The 22,241-nt window shown below is 41.5% G+C and overlaps 1 protein-coding gene across 1 annotated transcript in view; it reads right to left on the bottom strand.

Annotated features, from left to right (window-relative positions):
• ERICH3 (glutamate rich 3) overlaps window positions 1–20,832 on the bottom strand; it is a 114,291-nt gene extending 93,459 nt beyond the window's left edge. Inside the window, exon 1 of the mRNA XM_036256783.1 lies at window positions 20,786–20,832. Coding sequence (XP_036112676.1) covers window positions 20,786–20,808 — 23 coding nt within the window. The 5' untranslated portion in view covers window positions 20,809–20,832. The remainder of the gene's footprint in view (window positions 1–20,785) is intronic.
• Window positions 20,833–22,241: the final 1,409 nt, after the last annotated feature.

The following is a 22,241-nucleotide window of genomic DNA, read 5'->3' as shown; positions in this document are numbered from 1 at the left end:
GCATTATTCTTTGTATTCCTATTGATGTTATGCATTGTGTACTTAAATAAAGATGAGTTCAACAAATGAAGGCACAATTTTGTTTGGAACTTATTCTTCCTGGTATAAATTTCTATCTAAGTTTAAGCTCAGCAGTTTAGAAGTCTTATAGAGATAGCCAGACAATTTCATTCATTCCATATCCAGAACCCCCCAAAATTATTGATCACTTTTGCTTTTCAGGGTCTTTCATTTCAAGAGTTAAAAGAGGATAAACTGGTCCTTGGATTACATGCTCGACCTTGGCAGATGGTCAATTTAAGACTAGCCATAAAAGTTGAAAGCTGCCCTGGCCGGTTTGGCTCAGCGGTTAGAGCGTCGGCCTGCGGTCCGGAGAGACCCGGGTTCGGTTCCCGCTAAGGGCATGTACCTCGGTTGCAGTTTGTCCCCGGCCCTGGTTGGTCGTGCGGGTGGCAGCCACTCGATGTGTCCCTTTCACGTCGATGTTTCTCTCTCTCTCTCTTCCTCCCTCTCCCTCCCACTCTATCTGTACAAAAATTGGAAAAATGTCCTCAGGTGAGGATAAAAAAAAAAAAAAAAAGTTGAAAGCTATTTTTCTAAGTTTTAACCTATACTTTATTAAACATTACCTGACTAAAGCACAGACACACATATATACATGAATGCAAATATGTGCAACCATATGTATACATATATAAACATGAGTGTATGTATATAGAGAGAGGGACAGAGACAAGGAGAGGCTGAGAGAGCACACAGCCCTAACATAAACCTGTCTTTAAAAAAATACACATCCTATTACCTCTAACAAAGATTTACAATCTGAACATTTATAAGCAGCCGATCCTTAACTTATTCCAAAACTAGAATAGGGACTCATATAGAGAATCGAGTAAATGTCATTAGCAACACTTTTATTTAGCTGTTTGCACTGCCTTAATTACATGGGGATGGTACTGTGACCTTTTCCTATCTCTGTTCTCTTTAACATCCATCTCAGGAAAGTTCTGTGCCGTCAAAGAGCAAGGAAATTTTAATTTTGTGCACAAAAGAGCCTGAGAAGCAGTTACAAAGCCCAGAAGCCAAGGGGCCTCGTGTGGGTTGCAAACACAGGAACAAGTGCGGAAACCATTATTTCCCCAGGTTTATGTAAAAAGATAACCCAAGAGTTTCTATAAAGCACATACAAAAGTAGCCCCGATCATGCTTTGAAACCATCTTTTAAATGAACTGTCTTGGTGTCCTATAGTTCATCAAAGGTTTCCTGTCTCCAAAAGGTCAACATTGTATCCCTTACCCTTTCTAAATCTCAGAATATCTTTTCAGCAACTCATTTCAGAAAGGTGAGCAGGTGTCTCTCAGTCCCAACAATCATGATTCCACAGTTCACAGATTCTTAAGCTAAATCATTAGACTGATAACACACATAGCCTTGGTCTGTTTTTCTGGCTTAAGGTGTTGTTTGTTTGTTTTGCTTTGTTTTTAAATAAATGGTTTGAAACCGCTGTGAGTGCAAAGCCCTGATGAAAAGAAAGAGGGTAAAAACGATGAAATAACATAAACCTCAATTTCACTACTAACTGAGGCAATTTGCCCTTCTTTTAATCCACACTTTGTAACGTTTTAAATATTTAGGTGCTGACAACAGCGCTAGCCAGCGTTGGCACCCATCACGTCTTCCTTCTGCTCCCCGGCTCCTGCTCATTGCACACGTGTGCACGATGCCGCTGTACTTACAGTTAAATGGGTCCAGCTGGCGGGAAACCTTGGCACACACCTGTGTTCACACGTCTCCCCACTTAGGAACGATTAGGGGCCCAGGTTGGGGCACCGTGTGTAAGGCACCTCCTCCCACGGCTGTCACCACACAGCTCGAGGAACCATAACCAGCTGGATCTACCCAGGCAGCGTTTCTTTGTCAGACAATGTCTGAATTCTTTTTAACGGAAACTTTAACTTAATGAATTGATTACAAGAAATTGTACTAGAGTAAATTATAGACAGACTTAATAAAACAGTTGTTATGAAATCAATGTTTGTCCCCCCCACCCCCCACCCCCCGAAATGCTAACCCCCGTGTGATGGTATCAGGAGGCAGGTCTTTGGGACGTGAGTAGGTCATGAGATCTGAGCCTTCACGATTGGGGTGTTGCCCTTGTAAAACAGACCTCACGGAGCTCCCTTGTTCCTTCCACCACGAGAAAGGACCATCAGGAAAATGGGTGTCTGTGAACCCATTTCACAGGAAGTGGTCCTCACCGGACACCGGGTCTCTGGCACCTCAGTCTTGAATTTACCAGAACTGTGAGAAATGGGTTTCTGTTGTTTGAGCCGCCCAGGCCATGGTTCTGTTTTGCAGCCCGAACAGGCTAAGGTCAACGCCATGCTCGTTCTCACCGCCAAGCCTCCCCCGGAGCTGGCAGTGCCCATGTCTGAGCCCCATGATCTCTCTGGTCCTTTCAGTTGCTCCTCTGGGGAGCTGGGTGTGCTGACCCGGTCACCGACTTAGAGCTTCTCTGGTTTGTCCGCCTGTGTCCTCTCCATTCCCTGCCACTGCTCGTCTTCCCCCACCCTCCTTCTTTTCTTTTCTCTCTTGCACTCGGCATAGCCCTGGCCACAGAGGTCACCTGGCCCCGGGCTTGGGGACTGCATCGCTCCTCGGGCTCCCCACTCCCTCTGTGAGTCACTTGGGAATCTTTGGTCGAAGGTGGACGTCCTGGTCACACTCAGTCCTGTGATCGGCTTCTGCTCCCATCCCTAGGACCAATGACTGCACTGGTCACAGAACTCACCAGGCCACTGTGACCGTGTCACCCAAAGGCCATGCTATTCATCCCAAGTCCCACAACTGACTGGCCAGACAAGTCTACCGCGTCGGTTTCTTTGTGTGATAAGCAAGACTCTTTGCTCACCCCCTGCTGGCTGGGTGGAGAATGACCCACTTTCTGGTTCAACTGGAGAACAGTCCTCTGAGAAACAAAGGCACACCCCACTTCCCTGTGGTGCCCGAGAACGCGAGTTGTGGCTGCTGAGTCACTGGGGTGCTGCCTTCCCAGCTGCAGCCTCTCAACACGTCGTCCTCAAGCCCTGCCTCCCACCACGGTGAAGATATAAATGGGGCTCTGAAGCCATGAAGGCGGCGATTCCTATCAGTCCCTCCACCTGCTCCCACAGAGACAGCGTGTATCCCACAAAAACCCCAACTGAAAGGAGAGGCACTGTAATATTATTAATCACAAACGGTTATCGAGTACCATTTTCACAGCATGCTGTAAGCCACTGGGACGGAGATGGCACAGATCCTGCACTACAGAGCCCGAGCTAGTGGGGAGGTATGCATGCGGGACTGTGTGTGTGTGTGTGTGCGTGTGTGTGTGTGCGCTTGGTTTCTCCCTGGGTTATAGGCCAATGCATTTACAAATCGTTACTGATGTCTGCGTTCCCCAGTGTCAGGCGCTTTGCCTGAAGCCGGGGGAGGAGTGTAATGTCCCCATCCCATCCTGCACATCACAAGCACTTCCACACTCAGACTCTTACTTGTTTTCTTCTAGGGCCTAGGTCCCTGGAATGGGACTAATACCTATTACAGATCTTCTATCTTCCTGAAATGGAAAAGCTCCAAAACAAGATTATTGCTTAATGTTAAGTCAGTCCTAGGAAAACCTAGGGTAGGGTACCGTGGGTCACACTGATAGAGGACTTCTTATGGCCGGCAGCTGTCTCGAACCCCAGCCTGCTCTCCTACCTGCCCGTCCCCACACTGTCTGCCCTTGTGGAGGGCGGGGTGAAGGATGTAGTGGTTAAGGCTCCAGCCCCAATTCCATCCCGTCTCCAGCTTCGCTGCATCTGTAACTGGGAGCAGGCGACCTGACCTCCCCACGCCTCCGTGGTTCCACCTGCCGTGAAACATTCTGCACGTGACCATTTGCGAATTCTCTGAGGAGAGGAGGCTTTCCCTCCACTCTCTTTTCTTCCTGAGCCACCCCTACATTCACCTTCAAAAGTCCCTTGGCAAACCACATATTTGATAAGGACTTAATATAAAATATATACAAGAAATTCATAATAGTGGAAAAGTAGGAATCATGAAATATTCACAGAGAAATGTTATTCTACCGAGTATAGAGATAGAAACATTTTAAATAAGGTTTCTTATAGACAAAAATTAACAAATATATAACTTCCATGTATAAGTAGCTATAACATTAGCATAAAAACAATGTATGAAAACTTCTTACTCTTAAATATATATATATATATATATATATATATATATATATATATATATATATATATATATTTCCTTAGCAAACTTATTCGGAGGGAATATGAAAAATCATTTTCGACACGACCTGTTTTATTTAGCTCAGAGTGGGACTTAGCCATTTAGATGAATGCGTTTGTGTAGTTACTCTCGCTGCTGTACAAAGTATCACGTCCTCGCAGCTGAACGCATCCGTTCATTACCCCGTAGTTCTAGAGGTCAGAAAGTCCAAATGGTCTCACTGGGTGAAAATCAAGGTGTCAGTGGGGCTGCAGTTTTTCTGGAGGCTCTAAGGGAGAATTATTTTTCTTTCCTTTCCCACATTCCAGAGGCTGTCCCTGTCCCTCGGCTCCTGGCCCCTTCCGTCACCAGCACCACTGATGACAGGTCATCTTTCTCACGGTGCCATCTCTCTGGTTTCAGCTCTTCTGCCTCCCTTTCCCTCATTTAGAGACGACTGAGATGACTTACATTGGGTCCATCCAAACTAATCCAGGATAATCTTATTTCGAGGTCAGCTGATTAGCACGGTTCATTTCCATCTGCAATCTCAATCCCCCTTGCAACATGAAGTGGCAGTCACATGTTCTGGGGACTACAGCATGGACATGGTTGAGGAGCTATTGTTCTGTCTGCAGTAGGGTTTTTCTTATAGTCCGGGGAGCAGAAACACTGGCTGACCCTGCGTGTGATGGCTGGTCGCTCTAATGTACATTGTCCAGTGATCAATCATGCCAGTGACCCCTCCTTTACAATAGGACACTTTCCAGACAAAGAAAGATGGTTTTAAAACCATACCCACATGTACAAAACAAGTTAGAGCCTACCCTGCTGATCTAACTCTGTGTTCCGAGTGTGAGCACTAAAACAATGAACAAGAGGTACAGCATTTCATCTTTTTCTCATAAGGATAAAAGTATAGAGGTAATTTACCTTATCTAATACACAAAAAGACATTAGTCCATTGTATGTAACTGTATTCATGTGAACTATCATTTATTCAGCATGTAACTTATTTCATTAAATTCCAATAATTATTATATGAAACACTAAGCAAGAAGAAAATTTTTCCAATTACACTGTGACATTCCATTGATTGTAAGGTGCAAATGATTTTAGTAATGTTAAAGTGTGAAAACAATCATCTTAGTATTGATGAAATAGGTTGCCATGCACTGCATGTATGGTAACCTATTTCCCATGCATATCTGGGGTGGGGGAGGGAAGGTATTTGCAAGAATATGGCAGGGTCCCTACTATTATGAGCCTCAAAATAAGGTTAGAGATTTTATACATAAAACAATTAGAAAACACACAAACATAATTTTTTTTTTTTTTTATCCTCACCCTAGGACATTTTTGCATTTATCTTCAGATAGAGCGGGAAGGAAGTGGGGAAGAGAAAGAGAAACATCGATGTGAGAGAGACACACCGAGTGGTTGCCACCCACACGACCCCAACCGGAGCCAGGGACAAACTGCAACCCAGCACAAACGTAATTTAAAAAGCACTAACAGCGGTGTTTTGGAACTAGCTCATACTGGCTCCTAGGAGATAATTGTTAAATTTTTTAGGAATTTTGCAAGTCATTGTTAGCTTAAAATTGGCCATCATGGGGAGTATTTAGACCTCAGAAATTGGCAAACATTACAAATCAGGGCTCTTTTTTCTTTCTGAAAAACTAGTTTACCAGCCACTACTGACTAAATTTAAAAAGAAAGTGTCAAGATATATCACAGGTGATAAATAAGATGATTCATTACATGAGTCAACATACAGAAGCATAGTTTATATACTTTTAAGCCAGAAATTAATTTTTTGTATACAATACTGGAGTACAGGGGCTCGTTGACATATTCAACTATTTCTAGCCCTCACAAAAAGAACACAAGGACTCTGGCAAATACACTGACATTTTTCAGTGGCATTAAAAAAAAAAAAAAAAAAAACTTTATGCTAGCTATCTCTTTGCATTGCCACAAGTGGAAAATTTCAACTCACCCACCAATCTGGAAAAACTGATTGCACCATTTTATGCTTAACAGAATCAAGTGAGACTTGGGTGAAGGAGCACAGTTTTATGACTAAAGATGAAAAGCCTGATGGAGAGGTGTTTTGCATTTCAGAGGTCACTACGTCTGCAAGTTGTGGAGAGTCTGATCAGGTTCAAGCAGGGCCCACACCGGACCTCGACCACCAAGGCACGCTTCCAGCCATGACGGCCAGGTAAACGTTTCCGCCACAAGTACTTGTTCTGGGAAAGCAAGTTAAACAAATCACAAGCTACTGCGGCTTGATTGCCTTTACGTTACAGTTCACAGGAATGGAGCTCCGTCTCTCAACCCAAATACCTCTTTCATTGTCCATCACAAAAGACTTCCAAGTATCCACTGAATTCTAACACTAAGAAACTCATCACACCCCAGCCACCCAACCAAGCCCGAGATTTTGAATCTCAGCAAGATTCTAAGCAAAGAAGTTAATAAAATCTAAATTGAAATAAATTCCCCAAATAAAATATCTGAAAGCAGCACCAATAACCAGAAAAATAAAATAAACTTTTTAGCTTTCCATCACTGTCTGTTATTATTATTATTAGTTGTTGTTAATCTTCATCCAAGGATATTTTTTTCCATTGATTTTATAGAGCGAGTGGAAGGAAGGGAGGGTGGGCTGCCAGTGGAGCAGAGAGTGAAACATCGATGTGAGAGAGACACATGGATTGGCTGCTTCCAGCATGTACCTTGACCAGGCAGAGGGGGCCAGGAATTAAACCTGCAACCCAGGTATATGCCCTTGACTAGGAATCAAACCTGAGACCCTTTGGTGCTCGGGTCATCGCTCTAAACACTGAGCCAAACTAGCCAGATCTACCTGTCTATTATTTGATGAGAAACAAAATTTAGGAAATATGTGATCAGATACCTTAATTCTTAAAAGGTACGATTTCCCTGTAATTAAAGGCAAATAAATCTATATCAAACACCTCCTTCCGAAAGTAAATTGGATGAAATTAAAAAAGGATGGGATTTGAATCCAGAAGGCTCGAGGTCAAATTCTAATTCTACCCCTTGCTAGATGGATGACACTGAGGAGTTCAATCTTCCTCCCTTTACAAGTATCACCATGACGTAAAATGTTGGGACTACTTCCTGAAGTGGATGACCTAAGTTCACTGGTATGAAAATGTATTTTCTTGGAGCTACTACATCATTGGATTATAGAAATTCATATGTGAAAATGACCACGTAAGATCTAGCCAACTCTCTCATTTTATATTCAGGAAACTGAGGTTCTGAAAGTAGGCATGGTTCATTGGTAAACTCAGATCAAAAGCCTCAAAAACGATGTCGTAGTAATTCCCATAGAACTCTACCTATCCTTTTCCTGGGGTCCTTGTCTCACTACCTTCCACCAGAATTTCCTTCATCAGTGTTTAATCGCTCTCTTTAGACTCATAAGATTCCTCCCTGTGTCCCACTCATAAGGTGTAGTATGGAGCCATGCAAACAGCAAACACTCAGCCAATATTTGTTGAATGAATGAATAAATCTGTTAATGAAAATAGAATATATTGGTCCAATTCCTTGACATAAATCTTTTTCAAAAAATCCATGTGTAAGAATCATGACTGTTCTTCTGTTTCAGGACAATAACTGAAACAGTCTATAACAAAAGAAATTAAAAAGCATGCTTGAAATATTTTGGCCTTTTTAATTTTTGTTAATTTTTGTTCATTCTCATCTGAGGATATTTTTCAGTTGATTTTTAGATAGAGTTGGAGGGAGGGAGGGAGAGAGAGAAAAAGAGAGACAGAGAGAGAAACATCAATGTGAGAGAGACACATCGATTGGTTGCCTTCCAATTGGTTGCTTCCCACATGACCCTGACCAAGGCCTGTTGGGGATGAAACTTGTAACCCAGGTACATGCCCTTGACCGGAAATTGAACCCATGACCCTTCAGTCCTGAGGCCAAGGCTCTAACAACTGAGCAAAACTAGCCAGGGCTATTTTGGCCTTTTTTTTTTTTTTTTAATGCAGAATGCTGAATGTGGATGATCATGCTGACAATGTTAGTTCTGTTGTATTGTTTTTGTCACTTAAGTGCCTTTACAGTGTGCTACATAGTTGCATTAGAAGTTGTTTCCATGGAGACGGGGGGTGGGGGGGAAGCCTTTTGAGGAAACTTGAAGAAAGACCAATATAGAGGAGCAATTGACATAAAGGCCAATTATTTACCAACCCTTGGTAAGAAAACTCTGCCATCTAAAGTTAGACCACAGTCTCTGCTGCAGCCACTTTATAGAGGGTGACTGAACTGATACCATGTAAAGGGTTTTATATTACATTCTTCATTCTTTTTTATTTGCATCCAAACCTGCCAGATCCCAGCAATTATGCTAAATATTGATTTACAATTTCATCTTATTCTAGTGATGCAGCCAGATGAGAACCATAATATTATTTTATTTATAGCTTTAATATGATGGTTCGAAGTGACTAGTGAAAACAAAACTAGTCTCCAGCTGTGCTGACTGCTGGCAAGATAGTTTTGCAGTGTTCACCGAAGAGTCAACAGAAAGCCGCGCATGGAGACTCAGGAGGCTACACTAGGATTGACCAGTTCCCTGCAATACCTGGTTGGAGCTTCCGAGTTCTTCTTTGGAGTCTTAGGAATCTTACATCTTTGAACAAAGAACAAGAAAAATATGGCCCCTTAAAATTATGTATTAATAGAAAGGTAGCATCCAAACTACTTGGAGCAAAGGTGACAGAAGGAAAAGTTTCAGAAATCAATCATTTTCATTGCTAGCATGTACTGGTGGCTTACATTTCTATAGGGCACACAGCAAACACGTATAGGACATGTGCTACATATTTTAATTCTTGAAACAACCCTGCTATTATCCTCCTCTTCATAGATGAGTAAACTGAGGTATCATTCGCAACTAATTAAAGACAGATCCAGGATTCAAATCGGGAACTGTTTTGCTGCAACTACTAAACTAAATTGTGTTCTGTGAAAGGTCTCCCAGGCTCAGCCTGGACAAGGAAAGACATGCAGAGTCAGATAAGTGGATGGCTGCCCTGTGAACGATGCTAAGAAGGCAGGATCGTCACCAGCAATGGATGAAAGTACAGGGCTGATATTTTGGCTCAATAAGAGGAAATTGTTCCTCTGGAGTAATCACACTATTGTTATGTGTTATATAGTTCCATGAAAGTTTCTGGGTGCTACAATACAGTAATGTTGGTTGGTTTTAGGGGAGAAATTTAAAGTTTTTTGATGAATTTTTTTTTTTTTTAAAGAAACTGTTTCAAGATCAAAGGGATGACCTACAAGATGGTATGCCCAAAGGTCCTGGAATTGCATTGTGTTATGACAGGAATGGAGGGTTTCAAGAGTAGAAATGAAATGAATTAAGTATTCTGGCTCTCCTTTGGACACCTGTGTGCCCCTGCTGTGTGTTGAGAAGGCAGAGTATGGTAGGAAGAGGTTTGACCTCTCAGGTTCAACATCCTGAGTTGGGATCGTAACTGGATTATTTAGTAGATCGGCAACCAGGAACAAGGTACTTAACTTGGCTGTGCTTTATATCTTCCTCTGAAAACGGAAATAGTAACAGTGTTACTCTATTAAGTCATTGAGAGCATTAAATGAGTCAATATGTATGAAGCACATAACAATTCATCTAGCACATAGTAAATGCTCAATGAATTCTAGAAGTTACCACTGAGTGTGCACCTCCTCTCCAATCATCCATTTAAACCCCAACTGAAATAACACTGTGCAGGTAAAACTACCTACTTCTTAAATACTTCTACATGAGTAATTTCTTTCCATATTTAACTTCCCCGATTAGCAGAAAGCCTTCCTTGGACACAACACTTAAAATCGATGTCTCCCTATATGTTCCTCAAAGAGTGGTTAATCATTACACTCTTAAGAAGAAGCTCATATAAATCTGACCACTACCTTTCTGAAGTCAAAAAAGCCAGTTTCCTTAATTATCTTTCTCCATATATTATAAACCCCATGAGGACATTAACTTGTCCTGTTCACTAGGGTCTAGTATTCTGGTGGCACACAACAATGCCTGGAATGTATCTTTTAAATGTAAAAATAAATAAATATTGCTTTTTGGTCCCCTTCAAATACCTTTCTGGCTGTTAATATTTATTGTGAGTTAACAAGTTAGAAAATTGCAGTCTTTTAGAGAAGATCTGAAAAACTTCCATGTTATTCTACTTATTTCCATAGCCAGAGCCGATTTAAGTAAAATTAATAAATAGGTGAAGGCTGTCCTGGCCAGGTAGCTCAGCTGGTTAGAGCATCATCCTGATATGCCAAGGTTGCAGGTTGAATCCCTGTCAGGGCACATACAAGAGTCAACCAGTGAACACATAAATAAGTGGAACAACTAATCTCTCTCTCTCTCTCTCTCTCTCTCTCTCTCATTCTCTCTCCCTCTCCCTCTCTCTCTACCTCTCTCTTTCTCTCAAATCAATCAATAAAAAAATTTTTTTAAAAATAGGTGAAGACTGCCTTGCATACACCCAACCTCCTTTTCTGTGCCTTATCTCACTCCTGAATGACAATCCTTCTGCACACAGTAGTCCTTGGTACTGTCAAGGACTCCCTCCCCCATCACCTCTACCTTCTTCTTTTCCTTTTCCATACTCAGCCACTCTCAGGAAAGCAATTGTCAGAACTGTTCAGCACACATATAAGCTGTATATTTTATGTATTTTTGGCTGATGTACTTTAAGAAATGAATCCTAAAGACTTAAGGATGTGTTAATCATTACATAATACATATGTATTTAAAATTGTCACATTGTACCCCTTAAACTTACACAGTGTTATTTGTCAATAATATCTCAATAAAGCTGGAAAAATAAAACTAGAAAAAAAAACTTTAAAAAAAATGTAAGCAATATATGCCTTGCACAAAGATCAATAATACACAATAGTTGCCATTCAGCGATTCTCTAATATGTGCCAATGTTTCTCCAAGAAGTGTATTTATTTCCCCCATTTGGTGAAGGAGGCAAGTGTGGCACAGAGAAAGGAACTTTCCTGTTCCCATAAGGCAGGACTGACTCCACATCTTGCTGACTCCAAAAATATCACTCGTTCCACTATAGCATGCTTATCTCCTAATGACTTAATGGAACATTGATTTTCCTTTTGGAATTTCATTCCATTTCATTTAGAAGAAAAAAAGAAATGAGAGACCATTTTCAGACAGTTCCCATCCTTCAGACACTTCACCCCCTTGCCGGTGACTCCTCCGAGCGCTCTTGCTGCCCACACCCCCGTCGCGGTTTCTCGGTTTCCTTGGCCCTGGGCCCCAGCCTCCTGTTGCGGCTCCCTGCACCTGCCATGGCACTGGGATTTGGTTCCTGCTCCACGCTCTCACGTTTGGCTCTGAAACTTCAAACTCTCCTTTGTTTTTGGTTTGGGGTTCGGTTGTTTCCCCCTGAGTCAATTTTCCTCACCAAGGACTGGAACCTCAAAATCCCTCTTCACAAACTGCAGCCTGAGGTCAGCCTGGCCCACTTCTTATTCTGGAGGATTCCAGCCTGGGTCAAAGCTCTGAGTCTCAAGTTTTAGAGGGAAAAATAGTGTAAGAACAAAGAATTAAACATCCTTATAAATTGTGGTGAAATAGGACCAAAAAATAGACTACCTGTGAAATGAATAACAAATGCTGTTATGGTTTATGCCACTATTTGTTTGGTTTTCTGTTACATATTCAGTTGAACATATTCCTAAGTGATACTATCACCCTGCTGCCCAAGGACAGAAAAACTCAATGAAGATCAGTGACTTTGAACACCTTTTTCAAAAACTCACTGTTTGGGGTTTTTATTTAAAGAACGCAAGTGAATTTCTGGAAGAGAGTAAGTGCTTAGTGCGGTAGCTTGGTGACTAGCACACACTAGGCACTCAGTGAATATTAATTGAACAAATGTGCAAAAATGTACTCTTGGGACTTGTCATAAATGATCACTAAGATAAGAGACACATGTCAGCAATTATTGAGCTAAGTTCAGGTCATTGTCCTGGAGATATAAGGAGGAGCAAAACATGCAGAGAGCTGTGGTCTCCACTCGCAGAGGCTTTGCAGTTTATAAGAGAAATACAAAGACGACTGGAATGCCCAGACGGAAGTACCTACATGGTACCTTTCGGTATAACTTTCAAACCAATGCATCTTAGAAACACCTTTTCAAAGAGTTGCTTCATTAGTATAGCTTTAAAAATAGGAATAATCCAGAGGAAAATGGAGAGGGAAGAAAATGACAAAAACGCTAAGTATGATTATTCATGGATGGTAGGATTTCAAAAACAATTTTAATTTCCTCCTTGTATTTTTTTTGCTCAAAATAGAAGTTTTCAAAATACAGATAAATAAAGGAGGAACACAGAAAGCCACCTGGACCCCTAGCACCCAGAGATTGCAGATCCTTTCTAAGTCTATTACTCTAATTTACAGCAGATTATTTCTATTTGAATCTAAACAACAGAAGCAATATTATTGTAAATATCTTGAAGCAAGCTATGAAGAGAAACAACTTCTTAATATGAGAGCTACATAATGTTCACAAATATAAAATATTATAATCCATGGCATATAGAGAATGCCAAATTAACTGTGACTATAAAACAATATGATTCGATTCAACTGAAAATCCTGTTTTTAATGCTGTTTCATAACTACTATGTGCAATTTATATTTCCTGTTTAGCTCCCTGCTGTTTCTTCCCTTGCTTCAATATTTTGCCCTAAGAATTCTCATAATTTATGTGTTTACTATATTATAAGAAAATAATAACAGTCACAGAAAAATGGATCACCAGCTTAAAATATTTGATTCTCTATCACAACTAAGGTCACACACTGAGAGGTGGGGAGTACTTTGATTACTAATCAGACTTAACAAAATAGTAGTTCAATACTTAACCAGTAGAGATCATTGACGTATTGTCTTAATTACTTCTCCTCACTAGCCCTTTAATCATACTTTTCGTTTGCTTTGATTTTTATCTCCCTCTTAAACTTTTGGCTTCCAATCTCCACTCCCCATGACCCTCACATTCTTAAATCATGTATTTTCAGTGACTGCATTTACCGTAAAGACCATCTTCAGCTTTTGCAGGACCAAGTCATGAAGAGCATCAGCAGTTGCAAACAGGCTATATGAACATGCCAGGGCTGCAGTAACCAAGTGTCGCAGACTGGGGGGCTCAAACACCAGAAATGTATTGTCTCACAGTTCTGGGAGGCCGGAAGTCCAAGGTCAAGGTGTCAGCAGGATTCGCTGCTTCTGAGGGCCATGAGGGAAGGCTCTGCTCCAGGCCTCTCTCTTTGGCCTATAGATGGCCATCATCTCCCTGCATCACCACACTGGTCTTTTCTGTATGCAAGCGCATCTGAATCTCCCCTTCTTTTAAGGACTCCAATCATATTAGATTAGGAACCACCCCACCGACCTCATTTAACCTTAATTACCCCTTTAAAGGCCTCCAAATACAGTCATATCTGAGGTACTAGGAGTTAGGGCTTTGACATATGAATTGGGGGGTTGGGGGGCACAATTCAGTCTATAACACAGGTATAACCAGAAGTGTGACCATTTTAGGTACTTAAGGTGGATTTAGACAAAAGAAACAAAGTATATGTTCTCTGAGTACAAAGAAACCCAAGCTGCTACATTTTGATTCTGAATGAGCTGATCTGGCAAACAGAAAAGGATCATCGGTGACCCATCTAGAAAGGGGAGCGATATTTTTGGGATCTTACCACATTCGTGTGGAAAGCTGGGATGGATAAATAGAGGATAACGAAGCTCTCCAATAGAAGTCCCCAGAGCATGGGGAAGAAGAAACATTGCACTCACAGTGATCTGCCCACAGACCAGAAAGAGTGAACCATACACAAGAGATAGGGGGACAAGAGAGTGAGCGGAGACCGGCAAGAAAATAAATCGTTAGGAGTCCTACATTTGTACTTTAAAATGCTCTTCTCTTTGAAAGTTTCTTTTTTTGTATGTTTGCGTGAGTTTTTTTCGTGTGTGTATGTTCTTATGTTTCACTATAAAAGCAATGACTTGACCCCTGGCCGGTTTTGCTCAGTGGTTAGAGCATCAGCCTGTGGTCCAGAGAGACCCGGGTTCGGTTCCCGCTAAGGGCATGTACTTCGGTTGCAGTTTGTCCCCGGCCCTGGTTGGGTCATGCGGGTGGCAGCCACTCAATGTGTCCCATTCACGTTGATGATTCTCTCTCTCTCTCTCTCTCTCTCTCCCTCTCTCTCTCCCTCCCACTCTACCTGAACAAAAAATGGAAAAATGTCCTTAGGTGAGGATTTAAAAAAAAAAAAAGCAATGACTTCACAGCAATTCTCAAAAAAACTTTTTGTCATAGTATCTGAGACAGAATTTCAATAAAGCATGTTATTTTAAGCTGCATCTATTAAACTTGTCACATCCCTTTTTTTTTTTTTTTTTCCAGAAAAAAACATTAATCCAGAAAGGAAAGCTCTCAGGTGATTTACTTAAACCCAGATATATTTTCCTATACAAGAATATGTAGCAATGTTGTTGTCAGTGAAGGAAATGTTCCCTAAGTAGGACATTGGCAAGAAGAACACAGGTTAGAGCTTCTGGAGTGAAGAAACCAAGTATCTTCTAGTCATCTGGAAACCAGAAGTATAATGGAGTCGTAGTTTACATCTGGGTTGACTTTTTTAGCCAGTGAAGATGCAAATATACTATATGGTCAAAAGTATCCTTAAAAATAATCCATCTAACCCTTAAAATACAATGCACATGGTTTTCTGTATACCACTCTATTCAATAATTCTTTGCATGCTGAGGTTTGATAATCAGGTTGCTAGGCCAAAGCAAGGAACTAAACAAAAATCAAAACATAGTATCTACACACTAAAATAATTATTTCTCTTTTTTAGGGCACTGTACAAATCTTCTTCAAAGCAACCAAGACTAGTAGTTGATGATTTAAACAAAAAAGTAGTTAATGAAGTAACTGTATATAAATACATTTATCTTATATGGTTTAATTGGAAGCACAAACATATGTCAATTCACTACTTTTATTTATAGTACCAAGGGTTTTACTTCAAATGTGACTCAATTAATTGTCTTCTTTCTTTATCCTTCTTTCTTTTTAAAATATAAATCATACTCATATCATTTGGGATTTCAAGTTTAGGGAAAGGGGAAAAGATATTTGCAAACTAATATGAATGTTGAATCTAGAGTATCCTTTTTTACAAATTTTTACCCTCACTTAATTTGACAGTTTATTTTGAACTGATGGACATAATGAAATCATTCCAAAGTACACACCATTTTCAACTATTTGTGTGGAAAGGTAAGCCATTGGAGGAAAATATCCAATAATCTAATCTGCATGCAACTTCCCTTGGTCTATACCAAAATTAGTAACTAACATTTAAAATATTATTGCAGTCTGGCTGGTGTGGCTCAGTGGTTGAGCGTCCAACCATGCACAAGAGGTCACCGGTTTGATTCCCGGTCAGGGCACATGCCCAGGTTGCGGGCCGGATCCCCAGTGGGGGGCATGCAGGAGGCAGCCAATCAATGTTCTCTTTCATCGATAATTCTATCTCTCTTTCCCTCTCATGTCTTCTCTCTCTAAAATCAATAAAGAAAAAAATATATTTAAAATATTATTGCAGTATTATCTTATAGAATCTGAAGTTTTCGATGAAAATTGTATCTCTGGAAACATAAAGTTTCAAGAATGTATAAACCCCTAATTTTTAATTGAAAATTGAGCCTATAAAGTTTTATTTTCTTATCCCCTGAAAGAAAATATATGTAGTTATTAATAACTAAAATAAGTTGGAGAAATTTCCACTTCTCTTCCCAGTTAGAGATGCCTTGACAACCTCAGTGGCCATCGTAAACCATGAAACAGCAAGACAAAAACACACAGCAGGGAAAACCCTGGTATTCTTTTTCTAAGGATGCAATAGATACATGCAAAGAAAATGCTTCAATGGACAAAGAGAAAAAGAAAAGACTGGGAGAAAGCGAGAATGCAATGGGAGACCTGTTCTCTCTACCAGACATTTACTAATTGGGACATGCACACTCCTGGGGACACCCAAAGACTTTCCTAGGGGAACCCAGGCAAAGACAGATTTAAGGGATCAATTTTTAGATCTTCAAGTTTCCTCCGCATGCTCCTAAGACTGAGCTACCTGAAAATCGCACTTCAGTCATAATGATCCCAACCTCCCTTTTGCCTTTACTGTTTTTACAATCAAAAGGCACACAGCTCACCATCTGGTGGTGTTTTATGAGGTTGCACTGAACTTAGAAAAACATCTGAGAAACAAAAGGACAATTTGAAGTATTGTATAGATGTTGATACAACAAGTGGCTCTCATGACTGGACAACAAGTAAGATTGCAATTCTTTGCTTCCAATCCTTGGCTTTCAACACAATTGAAGGAGGACCTGTCTAAGTTGTCATTTGAAAGATCACTAAAAACATTTTTAGTACTAGATCACTATGGTTTTTGGCATATAACTCTGAAAGAATTCAAAGATTTGAGTGACAAATCCCTTTTCATTCCCATCTACTTATATGAACAGGTTTGCTAAGCAAAGGGTTAAGAGAAGACATATCCCATCTATAACAACAAAAGAGCAGAATCTCTAAAATAGGATAAGAGGGGTAGTTAAAAAAAAAAAAAAAAAGAGTGCATTTAATTCACTTCATTTAACCAGAAACAATTTACTTCTTGAAGTTAAGATGCTACTATTTAACAGGAGCTTGACTAGGAACCACCCAGTTTGAATTCAAATACATAGTGACTTTAAGTCTGAAATGCCATAGGACATATTTTGGTGGTGTGAGTGGGTGGTGAGCAACAGACTGGAAAGCTGCCACTAAAATACACAGTCCACACTGTCCGCTAGTGAAGAAGGCAGAGACAAAGTGCGGTGGACACTCCCACGGTAAATAACAGGGTGGGTTTGTGATTTTTGTTGTTGTTGTTGTTACTTTTGGATACAAATATCTACTATCTAAAAACTGACCATTTTACTTACAGTTTTTACTTTGCTTTGATGAAGAAGGACTGAGTTATCAGGGAGTATCAAGGATGTGTTAATTCTGTACCACACTTAAGGATACTGTCACTACAGAAACACTTTCTTACATTAACAAAGTGTAAATTAATAAGTCTAAACAAAAAGAACTTGCTTCTAAGCCTTGGCACAATCTTTCCAAACATACAGCATCTTGTGCATTTTTATCTTGTCATAAATGATAATATTCCCCATTTTTTCCAGTTCCTCAAAGCAAATTTACATACGAATGTGACTATCTCTACTTAAAAGAGCCAAGAATTCAGAGATGATCCTTTGAAGGAGCCAAAAGAGCCATATCATTTTATTGTCATGAATGGCTGAGGGGAATAAAATTGCCATTCCATCTCTAGGACGAGTGCACAACCCACAAACAAATAGCAACTCAGGGTGAGATTTAGCAAACTAGAGAGACTACCAATTGAAATTCTCCACTCTAAAGCAATTTCATTGGAGATGGCAATGCTAGAAATGGTGTTTTATACTTGACTTCCCCCAAATTGCAATGCAGCTCAGATTCAAAGTCTTTATTATAATCTGTGGCAGAAGTTTCTAAAACTATTTTTATTTACTCCAACCTCTTTCTGAACAAAGTCAGCACAGACCCTTTGCCATTTTTACATCAAGTGTCTCATGCTGTAATTAAGCAAGCAGAGGAACTCAAAAGGAAACCCCAAGAGAAAGCATCGGGGCATCACTTATTGATTGGTGGAATTTTAGGGATTTAAAATTTCGGTGTTATTGTACAACTGCACTTTATTACCACTTTATCCTTCAAATGTAATAAGTACAAGCTGCTTCAGTAATGATGGAAAAGCTTTCTCAGCTTTAATGAAACCTTTTATTTGCTACTGAAACTTGTATTATTTCCAAATGGTAGCACAGGCAAGAAAAATAATCACTACCTAATATTGAGGGAAAACTTTAGCAATTTGAATAATTTTGTTCTTGGGTGACTTTTAAGGCATTTAGAGTTGTTATGTTTATTATTTTCATTTGTTTTTAATGAACTAAAACCAAAATAGATGCATACATATACACACTGTAACAAACTTATTTTCTGATCATATATTAAAAGATTAGATATTTATGTGCAGCTATCACCTGTAAGATGTTGGTCTGATCTGGATAAGAATTTCTATATATTTAGGACTCCCACAACTCTCAGCTACTGACCATGAGAGGCAGTGTAGTGTAATAGTTAAGCCCACAGGCTCTGAAGCTGGACTGCGTGGCTTTGCATTTCAGCCCTGCACCCTCCTTGCTGTGAGCTCTTTGGAAAGTTCTCAGTGCTCACTTTCCTTATCTGTAAAAATAAAGGTGACTAGAACCTGCTTCGTGGAGTGAATGCAGAGATTAAACGAAGTATCTCATGTAAAACACTAGAACCTGGCACACAGTAAGCACTTGATAAATGTTTAGCTCCAATATGGTTTTTTCATGTGAATACATCCACCTCTAGGCTGGATGCTCTGTTAGATGATACCATTCATTCAACAAACATTTGTTGAGCTTTACTTTATGCAGCCTATTTGTCCTAGGTAAAGGGGGCACAACGATTAATGAGATATGGTGCCTACTCTCCAGGAGCTTCCAATTTCTGTGCAAAATGACTGTTGCCATCTTAATGTCGTCCTCGAAGAGTACCGTGAAGCAGCCCCTTCCACTGGAGCACACATTTTTCTTTCCCCATATACTTGCAACTAATGGAGCCTCAGAAAAATTTCACTTCGGGTTCTGAAATCTTAATCATGCACAATGTAATAAGCAGCTACAGGCTTTTCCACATTTTAAAACAGATGATTAAATGATCTAATCAGATTCTAACTTAGCCAAAAACTTGAAAAACATACGAAGACAACCATGACTGACACATTCATTTCCCCGAATGTGGACAAACTGCAAACACCAGCTGCAGAAAAACAGTGCCAGTGGCATCCGCACGATCCCCAGATGCCACGCGTTGAAGCACCTCCACTAAATTCCATTTGAGATCAAATAAGAACTGTGTTTAGTCATAGCCTCACACTTTCCAGAAAGTTCTGAAACTGACTTCCAACATGGCACCTTTCGTGCCTTTAGTTTTTTCAAACATTTCGGTTATGTCATTACACTCAGAGAATTTATTAGAAATAAAATCGTTAGCTTTGACCATAAATCTGAAGCACAAGAACTAACGTGGTATTATTTTAGATATCACAAACTACAAATGATCGTAAAGATGTTGTCCTCTGCTAAACTGTTATTCTTGAAAATGTATTCAGTTAAAAAAGAAAGACGTCTTCAATCTTCAAGCCTGAACATCAACCCATGCACCTAGAGGTCACTGGTTTGATTCCCCAGGACACAGGACCAGGTTGTGGGCCCAGTCCCCAGAGCTGGGCATGCAGGCCAATCAGTATTCTCTCGCATGGATATTTCTCTCTCTCTCTCTCTCTCTCTCTCTCTCTCCCCCCCCCCTTCCTTCGTCTCTATAAAATCAATAAAGGAAACAAACATTTTTAATGGAAAAACATCTTCAAATTAATTGCAAGATCAACTAGGACATTATCTATTCACTAGATGTGTCATAATAATAATAAAAAAACTATCTAATATGCATCACATTGTTGAATTCAGAAAGAAATTGGATATTCACTGTTCCAATAAAAGGACCAAGACTATTTGGGTGGGACGAGGCAACAGCCAACAATGACCGGGTCCAATTTCTTCTAGAATGGATTGAATAATTGCCTAAATATGTCTTCTAAGGAGTCCAAAGCAACAGTAGATCATCTGTAAGCACAAGGACACCCAAGTCCTTCCGTTTCTCCTTCCTTTCTGTAGCAGACCACCTTTCCTGGGCAAAATACTAGTAAAGGCCTCTTATGTTTCTTTTGGGACCTGGCAGATAAAACCCCAGAAATGCAACCACCCTCAACTTTAGGTCAACTCACACTTCGTTTGTATGCAAGACAGAGAGAATGTATCTAACTCACTCCTGAGTCTCCTAACCAATGAGTCTTTCGGTGACCTCTACTTTTGCATTTACACACATATGTTCCACACCGCAGGATGCTCTTGATCCCAGCTAACGTCCCTGCTTAATGTATGCGTTTCTCACATCCATTTTCTAAAGCCTTCCAGAGTGAAAATGTCAAAAGGGGTGAACTTCGGGGAAAGAAACGAAGAAGGGGAGGGAGGACATCCTAAGCCTGGGACTTCTGCCACCCTCCCTGCAACCCAGAATCCCTATTATTTTACTCCTCGCCCCATCCCCCCTGTGGCTCTCCCTCGCGCCTTTCCCTCCGCAGCAGGAGGGGGGAGGAGGAGCCGCGGGCTGAAGCCGCCACCTGCCGCGGCGTGGAAAAGCTGCAGTTGTCACTTACCCAGAGGGGTGAGATTGGCTCATTTCTGCGGGATCTTTTTTGGACCCCGCGGCAGGTGCGGAGGGCGGGTGCGTGGGGCCCTGTGCACGCTGGCGTCGCGGCAGTGGCGCTCGCTCGCGGCTCCGCAGTGCGTACGCGGGTTCGCGGGCACCTGGGCTGGGCTGCCGCCGCCTCCCGGGCCCCCACGCAGGCGGTATCCACAGCCTCCGGTTGCTAAGGGAGGAGAAAAGGCAGGCGAGCGCCCAGGTTCCGTAGAAGCCAAGGCGCTGCTGGAACCGAGCCCGGGGAGGCTCAGCTTCTAGCCCTTTTTCTGGGCCCCGGTGTGGGAGGAGACCCAGGCTCCTGCTCTGTGGCTCCGGGGCGCGGGTTCCCCCGCACCTGTAATATGCACGCACACAACACACACACACACACACACACACACACACACACACACAAGGTGTTCAGGCTGGTGTGTGTGTGCTAGGCCCGGGGAAGGAAGGGCTGGGGTTGGCTGAGCGCACGAAGAGCGGGAGCCGCTAGCGTGAAGCCTCGGCTCCCAGTTGTGACACAGTCCCTAGAGTGCAAATTCGAGGGAAAGAAAGAAGTCTCTCTCAATCGGTTTGGGGGTTTTATTTTGTTCCTGCATCTGCTAGGTATTGTAATAAGCTCATTTCCTCCTTGCAAAATTCCCGTCTTTGCTCTTAGACGACGTCCCCACTCCCAGCAGGCGGCTGAGGGTTCTGATGCTCGGAGGAAGGGAAGCCGCAGTCCCTCCACAGAGCGCGCTGGACTCGTACTGGGTTTGAATCCAGCAGTAGAATGCAAGGCTTTGCTGAAGAAGCCTGGATTGAAATGAGAGGGCCTTGGTGTGGAGGAATTTCAAAGCATTGGATTCGCATGACCTATTCCTAGACCTGTTCTTGCTCTGTCAGGGTTTTCGCTGCGTGACTTACCTCTGGTCCCAGGGTCCTCATGTAGAAGTGACAGGTTGGACGCGTGGAGCTCTATTCTAACTCAGCTACACTTACAAGTGCGAAGGGTGCCACCTCATTAATGGCTTTCTGCTTTCCTACACATCTAAAGGCCCACTGAACATGTCAGAGCCCAGTCTTCGCATGGCATTCAAGGCCCTTCATCATCTGTCTCCAGCATCTTCCATCAGCCTCACTGTGACCCCTTTCCCCACCTCTGCTACCCTAACCTCTGTCACAAAACAAATCTTATGCTCTTCCTCTACTGGGAACACACTTCCACCCTTGACTACCTGACAAACTTCTATTCATTCTTCAGCCCTTAGCATAAACACTACCTTCTTTGATGTCCCCAAGTGTTTCCCTGGGTCCCCACACTGCCTGGATGTACCTCACTTTTATACTCAGCCTCTTCTCCTGCACTTAGTGGTCTACAGCTGCCTTCTCTACTTGAACATGAGCTCCTTTAGTTTATTTTTCTGTATTCTCAGTAGCAACCAGCA

The sequence above is a fragment of the Molossus molossus genome, unplaced genomic scaffold, assembly GCF_014108415.1.
Source record: "Molossus molossus isolate mMolMol1 unplaced genomic scaffold, mMolMol1.p scaffold_m16_p_12, whole genome shotgun sequence".
NCBI lineage: Eukaryota > Metazoa > Chordata > Mammalia > Chiroptera > Molossidae > Molossus > Molossus molossus.
This window is presented reverse-complemented; position numbering and strand designations above follow the sequence as displayed.